We start from the raw sequence: 21,157 nt of genomic DNA, 5'->3' as shown, positions 1-21,157 counted from the left end.
CCACCCAACGCGCGTCTCCGCTTCCGAACCAATGCGAGGCTTCCAATCAAAAATGAGCCGGAAAATAGTTCTAACTGTTACGCCTTCTGTACAAACAACTTGGCTCGGTGATTTCGGCCCGAAGCACGGCGTCTTTTCGGCGAGATCGAAGGGACGACGTCATGTGGCACTGACCGCCGCCCCCCTTCTCTCTCTCTCTCCGCGCGGGGCGAGCTTGACGATCCACATCCACCATCTTTCCCCACCTCTTCAGCTGCATTTATCGTGACCATGTCTTCTCCATACGTCTGCAAGTGGGGCATTCTTGCTACGGGCTGGATTGCCGAGACCTTTGCCAAGGACCTTCTCACCGACCCTGCGACACGATCGGTGTCGGACGTCGAGCATCGGATCGTGGCCGTTGCTTCGTCCACCTCTGCCTCGCGTGCCGGCGAATTCCTCACCAAAATCGGCGCTTCTCCCGAGTCGGCCAAGACGTACGGCTCGTACGAGGCGCTGGTAGCCGACGACGAGGTGGACATTATCTATGTCGCCACACCGCACTCTTTCCATTACGCCAACACGCTCCTTGCGCTCCGCGCCGGGAAGCATGTCTGCTGCGAAAAGCCGTTCACGATCAACGCGGCCCAAACCGAACATCTCATCGCAGTTGCAAGGGAGAACAAGAGGTTCTTGATGGAAGCGGTGTGGACGCGGTTCTTCCCTATTGTCAAGGAGATCCAGCGGCTTGTGCATGATGAAAAGGTGCTCGGCAAGGTGGGTCGCGTGTTTAGCGACTTCGGGATGCAGTTCAAGCCCGACCCCAAACATCGACTCTTCAACCCCGAACTCGGTGGTGGCGCCCTACTCGATCTGGGCATCTACGCCCTCACCTGGCAAATGCTGCTACTTTACGCCGACCCTGCGAACAACAAAACCGCCCCCGAGGTATCCAGCAGCGTGATCAAGTCCAAGCTGACGGGGGTGGACGAGTTTACAACGATGGTTCTCAACTTCAACGCTACGGGTGCGCAGGGTGTGGCGACTACGAATATGACGATTCGATCGGCTGGAAATGTGGTGCTGGTTCAGGGGGAGAAGGCGGATCTGACGGTGCCTTGGGCTCCGTACAGGCCGGAAAGCTTTACGATCCACGAGAAGGATGCAGAGGGTGTCTATACGGGCAAGAACGAGACGCGCAAGTTCCACATCCCCGGTCACGGAATGTTTTGGGAGGCAGATGCCTGTGCCCGTGCCCTAAGGGATGGAAAGCTCCAAGAACCCACGTGCTCACTCGCCGAATCCACCCTCACCATGAAGATCATGGACCAAGTCAGGTACTCTGCCGGCTGCACCTATCCAGACCACATCGAAGCCATCGAACACTAATTCCCCTCCCCCCCACCAAACACATGTAATCAGAAAACTGCCAATTTAAAGATGACAAGGCTAGGCACGACCAAAGAACCTCTTGACACGTTGGGCGAACGAAGGAGCGATGCTCTTGCCCTCGACAGCACGATCGATGCTGCGGATCAGACGCGAGTAGTACTCGGGCTGACTCTTGGGCTTGAGCATGCTCTCGGGCAGCGGATACTCGAGCTGCACCTTGTTGTCGCGCAGCTCACGCAGCAGCTTCAGACTCTGCTGCGCATACTCGAGCTCGGCCTTGGTGAGTGTGCGCGTACCGGGTAGCGGGTCTGGAAGCGGAGCACCACGCGGTTTGTGGACTTGCTCCGGATGCACCGCCGACTGCGACGCAACCGAAAGCAACGCCGTCTGCGCAGCTGCACTGATCGACGCTCCAAAATCAATGTCCGGACGCAGTGGGTCTTTGGGCCACGACGAACCCAGCTCGATAAACTGCTTGTACACCGCCTGGATCTCTGCTGCCGATGCCTGCTCACCCCCCACCCCCGCTCCCGCAGCCGCTGCCGAGGTGCGAGCAGATGTGGAAAACGCCCGGACCTGTTGCTGCTTGCTCGAAGAGACGGGGGTGGAGGTCGAACGCTGCATCTCGTCGCGCACGACGAGCAGACACGACTCGATAATGTCCACCGCCTTGTCCACCTGTTCGCGCGTCACCGTCAGGCTCGGCAGAATTCGGATGGTGTCGGTGCCAGCGGTGAGGATGAGCAGTCCACGCTGGCGGGCGAGCGTAACTACCCTACCCGCATGCGAGGGATCCCTGGTGCTCACACCCACAATCAAGCCCTTTCCACGCGGACTCGGCTTGCCCGCCGCCGCATCGTCCAGCAGCACGTCCGGGAACATGGCTACAAGCTCGCGCAGTCGACCCAGCAGCGCATGCGAGCTCTCCCTCATCGAGTCGCCCAGCTCCTTGCTCGCCAGCCTACCCAGCACGTGGTGCGCAATCCGGCTCGTCAGCGGTCCACCCCCGAACGTCGTGCCGTGGTCGCCCACCGCAATCAGCTGCGCCACCGAATCGCGCATGAGCACCGCGCCGATCGGAAACCCGTTCGCAAGCGGCTTGGCCATGGTCACCATGTCCGGATGCGCCGAAGTCGGGTACTCGCTATGGCACCACAGCGTACCCGCGCGGAAGAGTCCACACTGGATCTCGTCATAGATCAGCATAGCCCCCACCTCGTCACACCGCTTACGCAGTGCCGTGAGGAACTCGATCGACGCCGGGAAGATTCCGCCCTCGCCCTGAACCGGCTCTACAATCACGCCCGCCGTCGTCTCGTCCACCAGACTCTCGATGCCCGCCACGTCGTTGTACGTGCCCGTGCGCACGTCGCCGATGAGCGGCGCAAAGGGCGCCTGGTACTTGGGGTTGGGCGTCATAGCGAGCGCGCCCATTGTCCTGCCGTGGAAGGCGTTCTTGAAGCTCACCAGCCCTGTCTTGTGCGCCCCGCCCTTGGTCGGGTGCGACTTGGCCGCCTTGCGAGCGAACTTGAGCGCCGCCTCGTTCGCCTCGGTTCCCGAATTGGCGAGGAACACCTTGAGACCCGCGGTGTCCGGGCTCGTCGGCTTGGAGCCCTTTGCAAAGCCCAGACCGCCGTGCTGGTGGGTGAGGTTGACCATACGATCGGCGAGCTCACCGGACCACTCGTTGTGGTACAGGTTGGAGGCATGCACGAGCTTGGCGCTCTGCTCGGCCGCGATCTGGGCGATCTTGGGATCGGCGTGGCCGAGCGAGTTGACGGCGATGCCCGAGGAAAAGTCGAGGTACTTGCGCTCGTTGTGGCCCTGGTTCGTGTTGGGGTCCGCCGCGGCGTACAGGTCGAGGCCGTTGCCGCGCGTAAAGATGAGCTGCGGCCGCGAGTACGTCGCGAGCACCGAGTGCGAGAATCGGTCGAGCGTGTCCGCGATCTTGGAGCCGCGCGAGGCGTCGCCATCCGGATGCGAGAGCGAAATGTAGTCGGCACAGGGCTTCTTGGTGGATGCCGCCGTGGCGGGTGCGGCGTGGGTGGCGAGCAGACGCAGCTGCGGACGCACGCAGCGCGCGGATGAGGCGGCGAGCATGAGCGACGCACAGGGTCGCTTGGCTGCGCTGGAGAGAGCAGCTCGTGTGGCGGCCATGTTGAATACCAAAGCAGGCGCAGGTCGATATCGAGATGGTCGTTGCAAAGACCGATGGAGGGCTCGGAAGCGCCTTTGATAAGGCAGCGAAAATGCCCAAAAAATGTGGAGTCACGCCCGTCCACGTCAGTTCAGAGTCACCGAAAAGCGGGCAAAAGGCGGGCGAAAGGCAGGGGAAATCGCAAATGGTTCTTTTTCTTTTTCAGTTGTTCCTTCTCGCTGCCGCTGCAGCGCCGCGCCACCCGAGCGCGCTATCGGAGCATCACGTAAACCCGCCGCCCACAGCGTCGGCGCGTGCAAGGCGCACAACTGCAACCCCACCACCCGCAGCCCTTGCCGCGGGTGTCTGCCCTCGGCCCACTCGAGCGCATCAAGTAGCGACTCACTCTCACCGCACACGCTCTGCCTGCTCAGACCCAATCGCAGCCTCGAATGCGAACATCAAAATGCACTTTGAAAGCGGGTGACACGAGACGAGACACGAAACCTCCCCAATCATCGAAACAAACGAGGGAGTGAGGATCAAAAAGAACAAGGTCGATCAAGGCTGCGCAGCGATCGCACCGACGCCGCCGACGTTGCTGCCGGCACTCGAGAGGCGCGCGCCAAAGCTCATGCCATTGCCGCCAAAGCTCGCGGCGCGCGGACTGGCGCACAGCTTCGACATGGCGTCCTTGCGCAGCCGGCTGTTCATGCGCGCCTGGAAGTTGACCTTGGCGAAATCGCTCGGCTGACCCTTGGGCTGGCGCCGCGGCTGGATCGGGGGCAGCGTAAGGCCGGCGTTGTTGATCGTCTGCACGCCGTCCGACGAGCCGTTCGCCTTGAACGCACGGTGCTGCGGCGCCGCAGACAGGTGGATCGCACGCGGGATCGCCTTGGGCGCGCTCATCGGCGGCGTCGAGCTGGTCGACGTAGGCGCACTTGCACTCGCACCCGCACCGGCACCGGCACCCGCATTGGCACCCGCCCGGCCGAGCGATCCGTAGCGTCCGCCGTTGGCCTGCTTGTGCAGCTGCGTCTGCGTCTGCATCTGGTGCGGACGCGGTGTGGTGGCCAGCACCGCCTTGTTCATGGGCGTCGTGTGCACCTCGAGGTCCTCCTCGCTCGTCTCGGGCGTCTGGTCGCCCTCCACCTGGTCAAACTCCGAGTGGGCGCGCGAGCCTTCCGAGGCGCTGTCGTCGATGACGATCGAAGGCGTCATGGTGCGCGAGCGCATCGACATGATGCTCTCGGCCGTGCCGGACGACGGACGCATCGGACGGCGCGAGTCGCTCACCGAAGACGCGGGCGAGCTGCCGCGGTGCGAGGGCGGCGTGGGCATCCTCTCTTCGCCCGCCATCGCACCTCCTCGCCAGCTCCTCTGGTCGAGGGGGACGCGCGAGTGTGCAGCGCCTTCGTTGCTCACCTGGCGCGTGTGGCGGTTGAGGATGTTCTGCAGCTGCTGCTGTTGTTGTTGCTGCTGCTGCTGTTGCTGGATCGACTCGTTGTAGTTGGGAGCCATTCCGTGCACGCCGTTTTCGAGACCCATGGTCTGGTAGAGTTGCTGCACCTGTCGCTGACGCAGGCTGGCTTGGAGGCTCGCCTGTGCGGCTTGCCTCTGCTCCTGAGCAGAGGCGGCAGTGGTGTTGTAGAGCGAGCCCATGTCGAGCTCGCCGTGTCCGCCTTGAAGCTGCGAGAGAAGCAGACGCTGCTGAGCCGCCAGCTGCTGCTGGTGGCTGCTGTTGTTGTTGTTGCTGTTGTTGCCGTTGCTGTAGAGCTGCTGCTGGCCGTACTGGAGCTGCTGCTGCTGCTGTTGCTTCTGCAGCGCCTGCAGACGGAGTAGCTCGATCTTTTGCTGCTGCACGGCTGCCTGCTGCTGGGCAAACTGCTGCTGGAGCTGCATCTGGAGATACTGCTGTTGCTGCTGCTGCTGCGCATATTGGTGCTGATGGGCGTATCCGCCCTGGTTAGCGGCGTGGCTCTGGTAGCCGAGCTGGGCGTCCGAGTTGTGGCTGGACTGAAGACGCATGGCGGCAAGCTGGTCCTCGAGGCTGGCCTGAAGCGCCGAGATGTCACGCAGCGAGTCGGCAGTGCGGTAGGCATTGTTCTGCTGGTTCTGCTGGTGGTGCTGGTGAAGCGAAGGATATTGCTGCGACTGCTGCTGGCGAAGGCGAGAGTCGTGTGCGCTGTCCTGGCCAGGGAAGATGGAGCCGAGGCCGAGGCCTTCGGGACGCAGGGGTGCGTACGAGTCGGTGCGGTTGGCGTAGGCGTTGCCGCCGTAGTACTGCTGGTGGTTGGAAGTGTTCATCGTGATGATGCGAGAGGCCGAGATCCGATGCTCAGCTTGTGAGAGTGAGGGAGTGTGTGTTTACAGAGGCTCGTTGCCAGACGAGGAAGAGTAGTGTTGATACAAGACTTGCAGAGAGTTGATTGAAGCTCGGTGCGGAACGAGTGGCGAGTCGAGTGGAAGCAATGGGAATCTTGAGGGTTGCTGGTGGGCAGGTATACAGTTCGGGCGATTCGACGAACGTGGCAGAGCAAGTTGGACTGAAGGCGAGAGCGAGGCTGGTGGGAGAGGGCGGCTGCGATCAACGCTGTGAGAAAGCTGAGGTGGCCGGGGAGGGGGTTTTTGAGCGTGGTGGTGGTGGAAGTTGGTCAAGAGTACCGGCTCAAGAGGTTTGAGCGGGTGTGCGAAGTTGTGGCAGTGTTGGCGCTCGGTTGCGGTGACAACGAAGCGGGATCGGCACCCGGATGGGTAGAGAAGAAGATCGAGATTGATGTGGCTTGTTGGGTAGTGGCACCGAAGTGGGCTGGAGTGGGATTGTGACGGAGGTGGGCGGAGTGAGTTTGGCAATGCACCGAGGACGGGCCGGTGCTAAAAGTGGTTGCGTGTGGAGTGGGAAGCGGAGATCAAGCCAGGCGAATGAATCACAAGGCGATGTTGCAGTGAAATGGGAGGGCCGCTTTGTCGAGTGCGGTGAGATGGGCGGCGGCAGGAAGGAGTTACCTGGCGCTGGCACAATGGGGCGCAAGGGAGGTGATGATGTCGAGTGACGGAGTGAGAAGGAGAGACGTCTGTTTTTGTAGGATTTTCTCTTGGATAGTGTCACTTGTTGTGAGGGCGAAAAGGTGATGCTGTGACGATGAAAAAGATTCTTCGAAGGGCTGATTGAGCGGCTCGAATGGGAGTGGGATTGTTGACAGCTGCGGGAAAAGTTCGAAAGTCGCAGACGAACGAGGAGGAACCGATGCTGGGCTGGGAGCCGAAGAAGGTGAGAAAGAAAAAAGGGCCAAAGGCGAGGATGAGGATGGTAGGGTGATGGCGATGATGGGATAGAGGTTGAAGACGAAGACGGGGCGATGACCGGAGAGAGAGATGGAAGGGAGACTAGGGAGTAGGGGGAAAGGGGGAAATGGAAAAAGGGAAACCACGACGGGACTGATGGAGGAAGGGAGTGATGGCGAGGATGGCGACGACGACGACCAAAACGACGAGATGGCCGAGTCGAGTCGAGTCGAGTCGAGCGAGGCGAGGCGAGGGCAGCAGCCAGGGTCGTGGAAAATGCAGGCAGAGAGCCGAGCTTGAAGCGGAGCGGGAAGCAGATTGACTGAGCCGCTGTTGCTGCTGAGCTGATCCTTGAGCAGGCGGCGACGGGCGGCGGGTCGAGGCAGCTCAATTTTGCCAAAAATGCAAGCAAGCGAGCAAGGCGGGGCCTAGACAGCCCGCCAAGCCAAGACCGACGAGATGCCCTCAATCGTCGTCGTGGGCCAAACCCTTTTTGGGGCGGCTGGCTGGCGCGTCGTCAATTTTTTTTGGGCAGCGGCGAAAACACGCCAGAGAGAGTCTCTGCAGCGAAAGGGTTCCGATGCTCTCTGCCTCGACACCGCGCTAGACATGCATGCACGCCATGCAGGCAGGCATGCAGCCTCCTCCCATGCCAGCCAGCCAGCGCTCCATCGCTCTGTGAGCCAGCGACACGAGCGAGCCAACGTGTAAATTGCAGATCGTTTGCCGGCCACCCAACCGACGGTCGATCGCTCCCCAGCTCGCATGTCGATGCTCATACCGACGACCCAAGCGCCATGAAAAGAAGGCGTGTGCAGCTGGCCAACTCGTCGCTCATGCCTCTCGCCATTCCACGCCACCAACCCTCACCAACGGCTCATGGCTCAGTCAGGTCTCCTTCTCACACTCGCCGGGTCTCGGGCGGTCCCTTGCGGATTCGCCTCTGCTTCGCTTACGCGCCCTCGCTGCATCTCTGAGACCCGCGCGCCGCCCCGTCCTTCGCTGGCAGTTCGAGAACAACACGCGACCGATTTTCGCCCACTCCAGCAATGTTTAACTTCATTGGCTAACAGCTTTGATTTTGAAATTTTGGGCAGACCGTCAAGGCCGACAATTCAAGGTTGGCAGCGCATCGGCTTTAGGGCGGACGGAGCACCGAACGCGGCTTGCAGCGCCTCTTTTGGTGGGGGTGGGTGTGTGGGGTAAACGGACGACGACCCTTCCCCAGACCGGGACAGGCGCCGAAGAATAGATCCGCCCCGCATCTGCTTCTTTCCCCACCATCTCCTGTCTGCAATCATCGCTACCGCCGGTCAAAAGTCTGCAAATCAGGATGATGGCCTCGACGACTTCACGTGCTGCACGCCAGCTGCGATTCGGGCGTCAGCTGTGCCCTACCGCGCGCTCGTCCACCGCCAGCAGCTCGACGATGCTCTCACGCACCTTTGCCAGCACGGCGCTTGCAAGCAAGGACGGCGACGAGCCGCAGGGCCATTTGCCCGGCCATCCATCGTCGGTGTTCCTCACCTCGCTCAACGACAGCTTCTTCGACCGTGTCAAGCCCAAGCAGCTTTCGGGCAACTCGAACGCCCAGGGTGGCATCCCCACCTTCCGGCTCATGGACGGTGTCGGTCGCCTCCTCCCCGGCGTCACGGACCAGATGGTGGACATCACCGAGCAAGAGGCGGTCAAGATGTACCGAACCATGCTGCTCCTGCCCCAGATCGACGTGATTCTGTACAACGCCCAGCGCCAGGGACGAATCTCGTTCATGATGACATCCTACGGCGAAGAGGGTGCTGTTATCGGTAGTGCCGCGGGGCTCGATACCAAGGACGAGGTGTTTGCACAGTACAGAGAATCCGGTGTACTGCTGTGGCGCGAGTTCTCCATGGACCATTACATGTCGCAGGTGTTTGGGGCCGAAGATGATCTGTGCGGCGGCAGGCAGATGCCCATCCACTTTGGAAGCACCCAGCACCACTTTCACACCATCAGCAGCCCGCTTGCTACGCAGATCCCCCAGGCGGCAGGTGCAGGTTATGCGCTCAAGAGGACCAAGGGCAGGGAGAACAACGTCGTCGTTTGCTACTTTGGCGAAGGCGCCGCGAGCGAAGGTGATTTTCACGCGGGTATGAACCTTGCTAGCACCACCAAAAGCCCCGTGATCTTCTTTGTGCGCAACAATGGGTATGCGATTTCGACGCCTGCAGCCGAGCAGTTCCGAGGTGATGGTATTGCGTCTCGCGGACCGGGGTACGGGATGCTCACCATCCGTGTCGACGGTAACGATGCCCTTGCAGTGCGTTCGGCCGTACAAGCCGCCAAGGCCAAGGCGATCGCGGAGCAGCGACCGGTGCTGATTGAAGCCATGACGTACCGCGTGGGCCACCATTCGACCTCGGACGACTCGTCGGCCTACCGCAGCAAGCAGGCAGTAGAAAGCTGGAAGCAGATGGACAATCCGCTCCACCGCATGCGCAACTTCCTCACCGACCGTGGCTGGTGGAACGATGCACTCGAGGAGCAGACCAAGGCCGAACATCGCAAGACCGTCATCGAGGCAATGGGCCGCGCAGAGAAGAAGAAACGCCCCCAACTCAGCAGCCTCTTCGAAGGCACCTACCGTGGCGAGTTGCCGGGAAATCTGAGGGAACAACGCGCCGAACTCGCCGAGCTGTTGCAGAAATACGGCGCGCTCCCGGGTTGGTCCAAGGAGCTCGCCAAGCACGCCAATGCTGGCAAGGACATGGAGCAGTACCGCGAGAACAAGCTCTAGCTGGCTGTCAGAATGAACTTTGCTGTGAATCAAGACCTGCTCACAATTGCAGACTGACGGCGTGCAGTGAGGATGGACTGACGAGCAGGAGGTGTTGGTCTTTTGGACCCTGAACCTGAACTCCCGCTAAAATGGCCAGAAAAGAAAAAGAAAAGGGCGCAAAAAAAAAAAAAAAAAAGTGCGCTCGAAGCTGATGAAAAAACCACCGCTTCGATTTGGCGACGCACCTTTCTTCTCGGCACCATTTGCCTCTGGACAGCTCTGTGACCATGTCGTATGTGGTGCAAGCCGGACTCTTTGCGAGTGGTCTAGCGGTTGGAGTTGGTGGAGCGGTCCTGCTTGCGTCCAACCGCAAGCCCACCGCCGCTGCCATCTCGCACGACCAGCCCTCTACCCCCGGTAAACCGGCCATCACTTCCACCCCCTCCTCCTCATCTGTCGCCGTCGTCGACTCGGGCTATACCTCATCGGACTCTCTCGGACCCGCCGGCTACCCTGGCCCTGTCTCGGACTTCCTTCGCCACTCGGCCTACGTTTCATCCTACGACCGTCGGTTGCGCCACCCCGCATGGACGGCTGAGCACCTGACGGCTGCAGCGCTGCAGCGTCCGCCAGGCCCGAAACCGGACCGCTCCAACTCTGTTTTCCGCGAGGATACTCGGATCCCAGAGCTCTTCCGCGCCAAGATGGCCGACTACTTTCGCTCGGGCTACGACCGTGGCCACATGGTCCCCGCTGCCGACGCCAAGATCTCCCAGCTCGCCATGGACGAGACGTTCCTGCTCACCAACATTGCGCCTCAGGTGGGTGCCGGGATGAACCGCGACTACTGGGCTCACACAGAGGACTTTGTCCGCCGCCTCACATCGAGGTTCGCCGACCTGTACGTCTTCACCATCCCGCTGTACCTGCCCCGCCAGTATCCAGATGGAAAGTTCCGCGTCTCGTACGAAGTCATCGGCAACCCTCCCAACATCGCCGTCCCCACCCACTTTGCCAAAGTCATCCTCGGCGTAGGGACCGCCAGCGAAGCCAACGGTGCACCAGGGCCCAAGCCAGAGTGGAAGGCGATTGGAGCCAAGGTCGGTTTGGGCAGCGGCATGGTGATGGGGGCATTTGTCATGCCGAACAGTGTGATTCCCAACGAGGCACCGCTGGAGAGCTTTGCCGTGCCCGTCGAGACGGTCGAGAGGGCTGCGGGGTTGACGCTGTTTCCACCCGCCGTCAAGGGCGCAGCTAAGAGGCTGTGCGATACCGTCCAGTGCTCGATCGTGGTGAGGGATTTCAGCGACAAGAGCAAGACGCTGTCCGCTGCTGCACCCAAGGCCCTCCCCGCACCCAGTGCCAGACTCTGATCTCAATGCATTCCCGTTGCAGCAAAAGTGTGTGTGGTTTGAAGGGATGGTCGAACGGAGTGTGCAAAAGGATCAAGTGGAAAAAATTGCGTCGAGCGAGGTAAGGGTCAAAAGGTGGAGCCCGTGCGCGCGTGTGTGTGTGTTGGGTTTTGACCATCAACCACCATCTTTTGGCGCACATCCACATTCGGTCTGGCATTTGGGAAACGATGAGTGTGTCTACGCTGGCGTCTTTGGGGATGGCGATTGGGGCGCCGCTGGTGTACGCCGACCAGGCCTACTCGATCTATCGCAAGCAGGACGCGCGCGGCTTCTCGCACGACGTGTGTGCGGTGTTGCTGTTGGCCAACATTACGCGCTGCTTCTTCTGGCTCGGCGAGCGCTTCGAATTCGCCCTGCTGCTCCAGAGCATCCTCATGATCGCGGCGCAGCTCGGACTGCTCTACCTCTGCATCCGCTTCAAGCCCGTCACGCGCTTTAGCAAGAGCATCTCCTCCGACGGCGCACGCGTCGTCTTTAACGCCGACGAAGATCAGCAACCCTCGCAAACCTCCCAACCCTCGCGATCAACTACACACGACCTGATGGATGTGCATGCTGCAGAGCAGGAGGAAGACCAGTTGTATGCGGATAAGCAACCTCTGCTCGTCACGTTGGGGTCGTTGTTTAGGGGCAATTCGTACGGTCGACTTTCGTCCACCGACCCCACGACCTCGGCAGGCGGGTTGCCACCACCCAACACCTCGTCGAGAACGCGCTCGCTCATGGCAGCTCTCAAACCTTCCGGCTCTCGACCGCTTAACTTCTGGCAGTGGGCCGACTACAACTCGTACCTCGTCTTCCTCGCGCTCTTCTCGCTCCTCCTCCTGCTACTCTACGTCATCTTTAGCAGCTCAACCACCTTCATCGCCGTGTTGGGGTATGTGGCATTGGGACTCGAGTCGACACTGCCGATTCCGCAGCTTATCGCCAACCATCGTCGTAAGAGCCTGGCTGGCTTCCGCGCGAGTGTGTTGCTCGGCTGGCTCGGGGGTGATAGCTTCAAGCTGCTCTACTTTGTGCTCCGCAGCAGCCCCGTGCAGTTTACGTCGTGTGCGGCATTCCAGCTCTCGATCGACCTGGCTATCTTGGCGCAGAGCAGGGTGTATAGGCAAAACACAGAGCGTGACGAAGAGGCTATGCGATCCAACGCGCAGCCAAACACGCAGCAGCAGCGAGCACAGGATGAAATCGAAGAGGACGAGCACGTCCCAACCACATCGCAACCAAAGCCCAAGAACAAGCAAAAGCAAAAGCAAAAGGTGGCGAGCGAGGAGGACGAACTGTTGGATCCTCACCACGTTATTGCCATCGAGGCCGACGATGAAGGCGATCTCTCCAACAGCCGCACCTAAAACCCCGGCCTTTTGAATGCAATAGACAAGGATTTGCCATTCTAAGCGCGGTAGTGACTAGCCAACAAGCTTTTGAATCCAGCTTTGCCTCTTTCCCGCATCGGGGGCCGGAGTACCGCCCGAGTCCAGACTGAGCAGTGGTCTATTCTTCTCGACGCTCTTGTCGAGCCGCAGAGCCTCTTCGGTGCGTTCGAGTGCGAGCTTAAGCGTCTTGGGCTGCATGCTAAACGTGAACCTAAACCATCCCTTTTTCGGATGGTGGTACTGCGCACCGGGAGCCACAAAGACCCCGCAATCCAACAGTCGATCCACAAACTCCTCCTCCCTCCTCGCCGCCTCCTTTTCATCCATTCCGGGGGTGATGTCGATCTTTGCGCTGAAATCGAGCATCACAAAGAAGCCGGCGTTGGAGGGGTAGTAGGGGACACCGGCGAGGCGTGCCCATTCGACGGTGTATTCGTAGGCGCGCGCAAGGCGTCGACGGTTCTCGGCCAGGTACCATCGCAAAAAGGATTCGTCGCAGAGCCATGTGTGCCAGAGCGATGCAGCTGGCGAAGCACTCTGCGACAACAGTCCCACCGAAGCCATGGCTCGTAGTAGTGCCGGGTTGTGTTGGGAGACGAGCACGCCCAGTCGGAACCCGTTGACTGCAAAGTCCTTCGATGCCGACGTGACCACATGCACGTACGCTGGGTCCAACCCACACTCCTTGTCTACATCCACCGACAGGATGCTGTGGAACACCGCTGGGTCGGGTACATCCGTGGTGGTGAAGCACGAGCGCGCATAGATCTCGTCCGACACAAAATGCATCTTGCGTTTGGCGGCGAGTCGGGCGAGTGCGATCACGGTTTCGCGTGGAATGATCGTGCCCGTCGGATTGTGCGGGTTACACAGCAGCAGCGCACGCACCCTCACCCCCTGCTTCGCAGCGCGCTCGTACGCAGCCTCGTACGCCGCCACCGTCTCTCTCGCAAACGCCGTCTTATCCAACCTCTCCCCCGCTACGTCAGGTAACGGCAGATGCACCGGAACCACCTGTGCCTTGGCGCGGCTGGTAAGGTCGTTGTCAAACGCATTGTAGTACGGCGTGCTCAGCAGCACGCCATCGCCCTCGTCGCACAGATTCCAAAACAGCTCGTCCAGGATCCCTGTCGCGCCCGACGCAATCGCAATATGATCCACCGTCACCTCCTTCCTTGGCCTGGGCGAGTGCGTCGTGTCGGGCCAATCGGGGGAGTACTCGTTGAAGAGCTTGGCGATGGCCTCGAGCAGCCGCGTCGAGGTGGTGAACCGATCCGCGTACGTCAGGTCGGCAGGGGAGAGCTGCAGCCTGTGCGGCGCAAGCAGATAGCGCAGCAGCTCGTCGCGGCACAGCGAGTTGTCTGCAATACCGGCGTTGATGATGCCTTGCGGGTTGGTGGCCGGGTCGTACATGTTGGCCAGCAGCCGCTTCAGGCCCTCGGGCAGCTGGAACGTGTTGGCGCCGTGCTCGCCGCGGCGCGAGAGTGTGGCGCTGCCATCGTCGGAGAGCGTGGCGGACGACACGGCAGCAGTGAGCGTGGACAGGTCGGGCGCAGAGGATGCCGGCGCCGCCGAAGCAGCAGGAATGTCGGCCATGGTCGGAATGCGCAGATGAGCGTGGTGGTGGGAGGGGAGGAAGAATGTGCGAGCGGAAGGGGGCGACGGCGTCTTTATCGGAGCGCGCTCAGTCGGCCGGCAGCGAAGCGTAATTGCGAGGCGCAGTTAAAGCGGTGGTCCGGGCGCAGCGCATCGGAGCGGCGTTAGAACAGTCAGCCGCTGCTGCTGCCGCTGCTGTGCTAAAAATGGAGGTGGAGGCCTCATCTAGACCCTGGTGCTCTCCATCCATCCCCGACCTGCTCCTCCATCGACACATCTCTGCAGCCATGGTGATGCGACGTGCAGGCAAGACAGCGCTGGCGGGGCTATCTCGGCAGCCACCCTCACGCTCCGGCCTGCGCAACCTCGCCATTGCTCTCCGGACACCCACAACACGACCGCTTTCCACCACACCCCCTCGCTGGCAGAACGCCAACCACGCCGACGCCGCCAGTGGCACTGGGCGACCAGCTTCGGCTCCACGTAGCGCCAAACCTGCTGCAGCGAGCGGCGACGATGTGCAGGCGGACGTGCTGTCGCGCTCGCGTCGGTCGATGCTATACGTGCCCGGGTCGTCGGAAAAGATGATCAAAAAGTCGCAGTCGTCGTGTGCGGACACGATCATTTTCGACCTGGAAGACTCGGTGGCCGCACACAAGAAGGGTTCTGCGCGCGAGACGGTCTTCCTGGCGCTGGAAGCGGCTGCACGTCCAGGTCCCGAGCTCGCCGTACGCATCAACCCGCCGTCTTCGGAGCGCGCACTGGCCGAGGACGATCTGGACATGATCCTGCCGAGCCAGCAGCTGCAGGCGATCGTGATCCCCAAGGTGGAGCACGAAGACGATGTGCGTGTGATCATCGACAAAGCCCGTGCGCTGCGTCGAGTCAATGATCCCGCACCGCCGCTGGCGCTCGTGCTGTCGGTCGAGTCGGCAGCGAGCCTTTTGCGTATGCCCGTGATCATCGAGGCGGTGCGCGAGCAGCTCGGGCAGCACCCTCGGACGGGCGAGGCTACGGGCGAGACGCAGGTGGCGCAGATTGTGGCGCTGCTGTTTGCGTCCGAAGACTACTGTGCCAGCACGGGGATCCTGCGCACGCGCGATCGCAAGTCGCTCCTCTTCCCGCGCGCGCACATGGCGACCATCGCGAAAGCATACGGCCTCGCCGCCATCGACATGGTGTGCATCGACTACAAGGACGAACCGTACCTCGTGGACGAAGCCACCGAAGCCAAGCAGCTAGGCTACGATGGCAAGCAGGCGATCCATCCGGTACAGGTGGACCCCATCCAGCACACATTCAACCCGACGCAAGAGTCCGTAGTCAGGGCAGCAAGGATTCTGCATCTGTACGAACACGCGAGTCAGACCGAGAACCGCGGCGCCTACGGGCTCAAGGAAAGCGGCGGGGGCATGACGATGATCGACCGACCGATGCTGTTGCAGGCGAGCGCGGTGGTGGACAAGGCGCGCAAGGCGGGCATGCACATTCCCAGCGCCGCCGAACTTGACCAACGCGAATGATGCTCAACTGTATTTGTTGTGGATCAATGAGAAGATGTTCCACCGATACGCTCTTTACTGTGCACCGAGGGCTGTGAAACTGCCGAGCTTGGGGTGGCGGGGCGGAAATTTGTGGTGGACACTTAGGCGCGATGAAGAGGGAGAGAGCGCGGTTCGGGAGCCGTTTATTTGCCGGACTGCCGGCCAAAATTGGGTGGTGGGTGTGCGGGGTAAAAGTGCATAAAGGGCGCACTGACACCGAATCTCTCCACCACCACCCCTCAACCAAGACAAACATGTCGGGCGTCAACAAGGTGCTGTTCTACTTTGACGTTGTATCGCCATGGTCTTATGTCGGCTATGTGATGCTACGTCGATACGAGAAGCTATGGAATCTCGACATTGTAAGCCCGCCCTCCCCACACGCTACCCCGATTCTTCATCTCTGACTGACACGGTTTTGGCCTCGCAGACGTACAAACCCGTTAATCTCGGGTACATTATGAAGGTAAGCCGTCTGCTTGCCTCTGTTCTTCATCTGGGTAGTTGAGCTGATGCGGGGTTGTTGGATAGTTTTCGGGCAACAAGCCGCCTATTACAGTGGCGAATAAGGGCGTATGGATGTGGGCGGAGCGCGAGCGGGCGATCAAGTTCTACGGCGTCACACTCAACCAGCCCAAAGCGTTCCCGATCAACACGATGCATCTACAGACGTTCCTGGACACGCTCAGCGCCTCGGCGAGCAAGAGCGTGGTGGAGCAGGCGATCGAGACGTGTTTCGCGGCCATTTGGCACGACGACAAACCGTGCGCCACACGCGAGGATGTCGAAGCCATCTTGACCCAACTCGACATGCCCAAGTCAAAGCTCACCGAGATCCTGGATAAGAGCATGGACAAACCTGCGCGTGCAAAGATGCAGGAGGAGGCAAAGGTGTTGGTGGAGCAAAACGGTCTGTTTGGTATGCCGAGCTTCGAGATCACGCGTGCCAGCGATGGCGAACAGGCCATGTGGTTCGGCAGCGATCGCTTCGAACATATGGCCGCCTGGTTGGGTCAATCCTACAAGGGACCGTTTGCAAACGATTCGCGCCCCAAGCTCTAGATGCCCAGAACAAATACAGTGCGTTCCAATTTCGGAAAGTGTGAGGGTTTAGGGGAGTGAGGAGAGATGGTGGACTATATCGAACAGCGCTTCGAACTGGTCGAGCGTTTGAACCATGCGTGCTCGGTATCGGCGCAGATGCTCCACGATGCGCACGGGCAGGTCCCAGACATGCGAGTCGGATTCGGCTCGCATGAAGAGTGGTAATGCCTCCCGATCTTCGTGGTTGGAGTGTTTGGAGACGTTGATGACGGCCTGGGCGATGAGTGCAGCTGCAAGGGTGCCTGAGCGACCCACACCGGCCGAGCAGTGGATCCACATTGGCGGCGGCGGGTAGATCTTGGGCATGGGCACCAGCTGGATCTCGCGCATGAGCTGCATCATCATCGTCGTTGGAAACACGCCATGATCCGGCCACGACGTAAGGTGAAACTGCGTGATCCCCCATCCGTTGGCATTCAGCCCCTCGGCCGCCTCTTCGCCGGGCTTGATCTGGATCGTCCGCCGCTCGAGTGTCGCCTCACCGTTCTCGAGCTGTATCCTCGTTGCCGGTTCGCACGTCAACCTCCATCCGTTCTCGAGCACCATATCTGCATCCTCGTCCGGCCAGTACTGATGCGCCTTTGTGCGTCCCTTTTCGACGAGCGGCGTAAGGTTCACCAGCACGCGCACGCCGTGCTTGACAATGTGGGTATAGAACGCCGTGTACGTGGAGGGTAGCGGTGCCTGCGACGCGATGAAGCTCAAGCTGGTGGGATGGAAGGGTGGGATGAACGCCGCGTTGAGGTAGGGACCGGGGAGCAGCGCATGGTCGTATGCGAGAATGTCGCGGTACCGGTTGGCATCGAGGTTGTCCGGCGTGAGTGAGGCGGTGGTGGTGTAGCCGAGCGAGCACTCGGTGAGACGTAGGTGGTCGGTGTAGTCGAGCGCAGAGTAGAGCGACGAGAGCACGCTCCGTGGCGGGCGAGCGCCGAGAGACATGGCGAGCAAAGAGCAGAGGTAGCTATGGAGGAAGCCAAAGTCGAGCCCGAGCCCGAGTTGCGTACGGTTATGGTTTTGGGTTGAGGTTGTGGAGGCCGCGGCCCAAAACAACGGCCAAAAGAGGCTCTGCAGCGGTGCATTCGGTGGTGCAGCGTCGATCTGCGCCAAATTGAAATCAAGCGCGCCCGAATGCATTGAAGCGCAGAGAGAGAGACAAGGCGCACGGCCGGTCGGGCATCGGCAACGCTCCGAGGCTGCTTGCGCTTTGATCTTCTGCCACCACCACCACCGACGCTTTGTTCCCACGCCCATCGCAATCGATACGGCCGCTTTCGATGCTCGCGCGCTGATCGGTGCTGTTCCGAGCGACCATGAAGCGCCGACCATTCGCGCTGGTGGCGGTGCTGCTACTGCTGTTGGCACACGCTTCCCTCGGCCTGGCTGCAAGCAATCGAGCGCATCGCCAGATCGCCTTTTCCGATCCTGCTCTCGCCGCATCCCCAACATCTGAACCCAACGATGAAAGGCAGTGGCATGCGCATGCCAACGCTGCGCTCGTCGACGACGACGATCCTGCGCCCGTGGCGGCGCTCCGACTCTCGCATGCGGGTCTCTACATCAACCAGGCACACGCGCCGTCGCTCATCCACCGGCCCGATCACGACAATGCAACGCACGCCTTCCAGCCCCATCCGCTCGTCGTCCACATGGATCCGGCGCTCTACAGCACTGCGTCGGCCACCGCCTCGATCGGGCCCGTAAGGTTGAGAACGCGCGACCAGGTCATGCTCCACTGCGGCAACGACGTCGGCGGCATCGAGAGCTGCGAATACGACGACCTCCATCCCTCGTTGCGCCCAGCTGCTGCGACGCATATCGAATTCGAGCAAGCCGACGCACTGGATTGCCGCGCAACGCCGCTCTCGGTGGCAGCCGACGGCGCATTCTTCCTCGACCAACGCTCCTGCCCGGGCTGGAGCAAGTACTGGCGCGCCGTCGAGCTCGCACGTTCCACGTCGCCGCACGAGCTGCTCCAGAGCTTCGTCGTGACCATCAACGTGGCCAAGCTGCCGCCGGCTTCGGCATCGTCGCAGTACGAGACGCACCGCTTCTGGATCGGTCAGCTGCATCTCGAGCAGTCGCGTGCGTCGTGGCCGCTCGCCGGCAATGCGAGGGACCGCAGGCCCGGTCAGGACGACCGCACGTGGCATCCGCACGACGTCAATCGCATCGCGGGCGCAATGGAGAATCCCATGATCCCCAAGTCGTCGCTCTTCACCAACGACCGCAACTACGGCGTGTACGTCGACCAGTCCTCCTGGACGCTCGGTGTGCAGATCAAGATCCCACTCTCGATCACCAATCCCCGCGGCGACGATGATGACGATGACGACGACGACGAGGGCAGCGTGCATGCCAACATGATGCTGCCGCCGGAAGAGGTGTTTGCGCCCGTGAGCGGGCAGGTGGTGTGGGCGCGCGACTACACCTTCCGCCGGCCGCCGCTGTTCGGGCCGGCTGCGGGCTTGAACGACGAGGCGAGCTTCTGCGTGATGGTGCGCGACGAGTGGTCGATCGTGTATCAGATCTTTGGGCTCGATGCGGCCACGGTGGGTGTGCGCGAGGGCGACACGGTGCTGCGCGGTGATGTGCTTGGACATGCACTGCGCGAAGGGCTGTCGGTGGAGCCGCCGTCGACTGAGCCTCCGGCCGACCATGCGCCGTCGAAGCCCGACGACGAGGTGTCGTTCTATCCGCACCGCTACCGCACGCTCGAGGTGCGTGTGGCGCGTCCAAACCCCAACTGGAGCGAGTGGAAGCATCCGGACGAGAGCGGATGGCAGTACTTCCACCCGCTGCACGTGTTTACCGAGGGCAACTCGTACCGCTCGAGCATCACGCCGTACGGCTCGCCCACCATCATCTACTTTTCCAAGCCCTCGGTGGATCCGCTCAACACGCCGCCCAATGCGTACGCGACGAGCAACGACTTTTGGACGCCCACGCTCCAGGGTCCCACCGAGATCATCGTTGGCTTCGAGTACTTCCAGCAGACCCCGGGCGATCCTGCGGATGGGATGGAGAATCTGGCGATCTATGCGCTCGACGTGGGCATCCGCAAGAAGCGCACGGGCGAACGCGAAGCTGCGCGTGGCATGGAGTGCGATCTGGGCGGCGATACGGATCCGAGCGGTACGGACGACAAGGATCGAGCGTACTGGCGTACGGTGTTTGAGCATGCCAAGCTGCCCAACAACTGGACACCGAGCGTGGAGGGCGGCAGCGAGTACGGATGGAGGAGCAAGCTGTTTTCGCACTACATGCCCGCCTTTTCGCACGGCCGCTTCTTTCCCGAAAAGATCACGAGCCAGTTCGACGACAAGGAGCGCAGGCTCTACTACTCGGCCAGCCGCACAGTGCGCGGCGAACCCAAGCTGGGCGGCGCGCTTAATGTGCAGTCGATCATCGAGCGCGACGGCGACGAGGGAGGTAGGGGAAAGTACCGCCTCGTGGTGCGCGCCCGCGACTATTGGGGCAATCTTGGATGCCTCGCCTCGGACGTCTTGCTTGCCTGATACATACACAGTCACCAATTGGACCGGATCACAATATGGACTCTCTCTCTTTTTCCTTTTCCTCCTCGGAGCGATGTTGGCGCATGGTGAGATGGGAGATGGTGTTAGGTTCGTGCCGCTGGTCTAAAAAAAGAGGGGGCTGGTGAGCCAAAGGGCGCTTGCGGGCGTCGGCGAACAAACAAACCCGCTCATGCATTCAAAACGCTTTACCGAGGTTCGGATTCGCACCCAGCTCCGTTCCGCATCGTTGACCTCGCTAGACGCACACAGCACCCCGTCCATGGGAGTATGGCGACCATCTTCGGTAGATACGCGAGCTGAACAGCTCGACACGCGGCGAACACGGCGAGGTTTGACTTATGTCCAGCCAAGAGGCGCCGTTCCAGACCCGCCTGCCGCCCCTGACAGCGCCTGAGAGAATCGCCCGAGACACGATTCTCGACCTCGTTGATTCAGCCCCTGCGCCGCGCCGCGCCGCGCCTCAGCCAGCCACTCGACGCCCGCAATGCACGCTGCGACGCACGCTGCATACGGTCGATCCTGTCTACTCATCAATCCGTGCACGCCCATCCAAGACAGCGCTCGGCACTCACCACACTCAGAGCTTGACCCGCGTGTGTCGAGATGGAGGCAGTGGGAATTGGGCGAGAAATTGAGAGCGGGGGGCCAAGGCGGTGTAACTTTGCGAGGCGTGGCGTGGCGGTGATGATGAAAGGAAGGGCGGCACGCAGTTCTAAAGTCACACCCACCGGCTCCCACGCGCATTTCCGCCCAGAACGTCGCACTTCCGCCCGCCTTCATCTCCTCACCTCCTCACCTCCTCATCACCCACGCATCCCACTCGACGCCACCTCCCCAAAGGTGTATGCGCCATTCTCTCTCGGACCGCTTCACCACCCCTTCCCCACTTGCAACGACGTCGTACCAACACGCATGCTCCGTCTCTCTCGTCCTGGATCAACATCGCCCACCGTATCAGCTCCACTCGTTCCTGCACTGCAACTCCGGACCTGCATGCACGCCTTGCTCTGAACCCTTCATCGTCATTCTCTT

At 61.1% G+C, this 21,157-nt stretch overlaps 11 protein-coding genes across 11 annotated transcripts; 7 read left to right on the top strand and 4 right to left on the bottom strand.

The window, feature by feature from the left end:
• Positions 1–270: 270 nt before the first annotated feature.
• Positions 271–1,368, top strand: PAN0_015d5111 (NAD(P)-binding protein; the record flags this gene model as incomplete). The annotated part of the gene is made up of 1 exon (XM_014799421.1): positions 271–1,368. The coding sequence occupies one exon, from the start codon at positions 271–273 to the stop codon at positions 1,366–1,368; it is 1,098 nt and encodes a 365-aa protein (XP_014654907.1).
• Positions 1,369–1,428: 60 nt separating this feature from the next.
• PAN0_015c5110 (acetylornithine transaminase) lies at positions 1,429–3,528 on the bottom strand (the record flags this gene model as incomplete). Its single annotated transcript, XM_014799420.1, has 1 exon — positions 1,429–3,528. One exon carries the CDS (start codon positions 3,526–3,528, stop codon positions 1,429–1,431), a length of 2,100 nt encoding a protein of 699 aa, XP_014654906.1.
• A 541-nt stretch (positions 3,529–4,069) lies between these two features.
• PAN0_015c5109 (uncharacterized protein) lies at positions 4,070–5,815 on the bottom strand (the record flags this gene model as incomplete). The annotated part of the gene is made up of 1 exon (XM_014799419.1): positions 4,070–5,815. The coding sequence occupies one exon, from the start codon at positions 5,813–5,815 to the stop codon at positions 4,070–4,072; it is 1,746 nt and encodes a 581-aa protein (XP_014654905.1).
• A 2,311-nt stretch (positions 5,816–8,126) lies between these two features.
• On the top strand, positions 8,127–9,572 carry PAN0_015d5108 (branched-chain alpha-keto acid dehydrogenase e1-alpha subunit; the record flags this gene model as incomplete). The annotated part of the gene is made up of 1 exon (XM_014799418.1): positions 8,127–9,572. The coding sequence occupies one exon, from the start codon at positions 8,127–8,129 to the stop codon at positions 9,570–9,572; it is 1,446 nt and encodes a 481-aa protein (XP_014654904.1).
• A 269-nt stretch (positions 9,573–9,841) lies between these two features.
• On the top strand, positions 9,842–10,927 carry PAN0_015d5107 (DNA/RNA non-specific endonuclease; the record flags this gene model as incomplete). The annotated part of the gene is made up of 1 exon (XM_014799417.1): positions 9,842–10,927. One exon carries the CDS (start codon positions 9,842–9,844, stop codon positions 10,925–10,927), a length of 1,086 nt encoding a protein of 361 aa, XP_014654903.1.
• A 209-nt stretch (positions 10,928–11,136) lies between these two features.
• Positions 11,137–12,321, top strand: PAN0_015d5106 (uncharacterized protein; the record flags this gene model as incomplete). Its single annotated transcript, XM_014799416.1, has 1 exon — positions 11,137–12,321. The coding sequence occupies one exon, from the start codon at positions 11,137–11,139 to the stop codon at positions 12,319–12,321; it is 1,185 nt and encodes a 394-aa protein (XP_014654902.1).
• A 57-nt stretch (positions 12,322–12,378) lies between these two features.
• On the bottom strand, positions 12,379–13,941 carry PAN0_015c5105 (PLP-dependent transferase; the record flags this gene model as incomplete). Its single annotated transcript, XM_014799415.1, has 1 exon — positions 12,379–13,941. The coding sequence occupies one exon, from the start codon at positions 13,939–13,941 to the stop codon at positions 12,379–12,381; it is 1,563 nt and encodes a 520-aa protein (XP_014654901.1).
• Positions 13,942–14,147: 206 nt separating this feature from the next.
• Positions 14,148–15,464, top strand: PAN0_015d5104 (citrate lyase beta subunit; the record flags this gene model as incomplete). The annotated part of the gene is made up of 1 exon (XM_014799414.1): positions 14,148–15,464. The coding sequence occupies one exon, from the start codon at positions 14,148–14,150 to the stop codon at positions 15,462–15,464; it is 1,317 nt and encodes a 438-aa protein (XP_014654900.1).
• A 275-nt stretch (positions 15,465–15,739) lies between these two features.
• On the top strand, positions 15,740–16,547 carry PAN0_015d5103 (glutathione S-transferase kappa 1-like; the record flags this gene model as incomplete). The annotated part of the gene is made up of 3 exons (XM_014799413.1): positions 15,740–15,847; positions 15,916–15,951; positions 16,017–16,547. 3 exons carry the CDS (start codon positions 15,740–15,742, stop codon positions 16,545–16,547), a joined length of 675 nt encoding a protein of 224 aa, XP_014654899.1.
• Positions 16,548–16,595: 48 nt separating this feature from the next.
• Positions 16,596–17,723, bottom strand: PAN0_015c5102 (uncharacterized protein; the record flags this gene model as incomplete). Its single annotated transcript, XM_014799412.1, has 1 exon — positions 16,596–17,723. One exon carries the CDS (start codon positions 17,721–17,723, stop codon positions 16,596–16,598), a length of 1,128 nt encoding a protein of 375 aa, XP_014654898.1.
• A 176-nt stretch (positions 17,724–17,899) lies between these two features.
• On the top strand, positions 17,900–20,104 carry PAN0_015d5101 (uncharacterized protein; the record flags this gene model as incomplete). Its single annotated transcript, XM_014799411.1, has 1 exon — positions 17,900–20,104. The coding sequence occupies one exon, from the start codon at positions 17,900–17,902 to the stop codon at positions 20,102–20,104; it is 2,205 nt and encodes a 734-aa protein (XP_014654897.1).
• Between the last annotated feature and the right edge of the window lie 1,053 nt (positions 20,105–21,157).

Source organism: Moesziomyces antarcticus (genome assembly GCF_000747765.1).
Source record: "Moesziomyces antarcticus DNA, scaffold: scaffold_v10015, strain JCM 10317, whole genome shotgun sequence".
Taxonomy (NCBI): Eukaryota; Fungi; Basidiomycota; class Ustilaginomycetes; order Ustilaginales; family Ustilaginaceae; genus Moesziomyces; species Moesziomyces antarcticus.
Note: the sequence above shows the minus strand (reverse complement) of the source record. Positions and strands in the feature narration are given on the sequence as shown.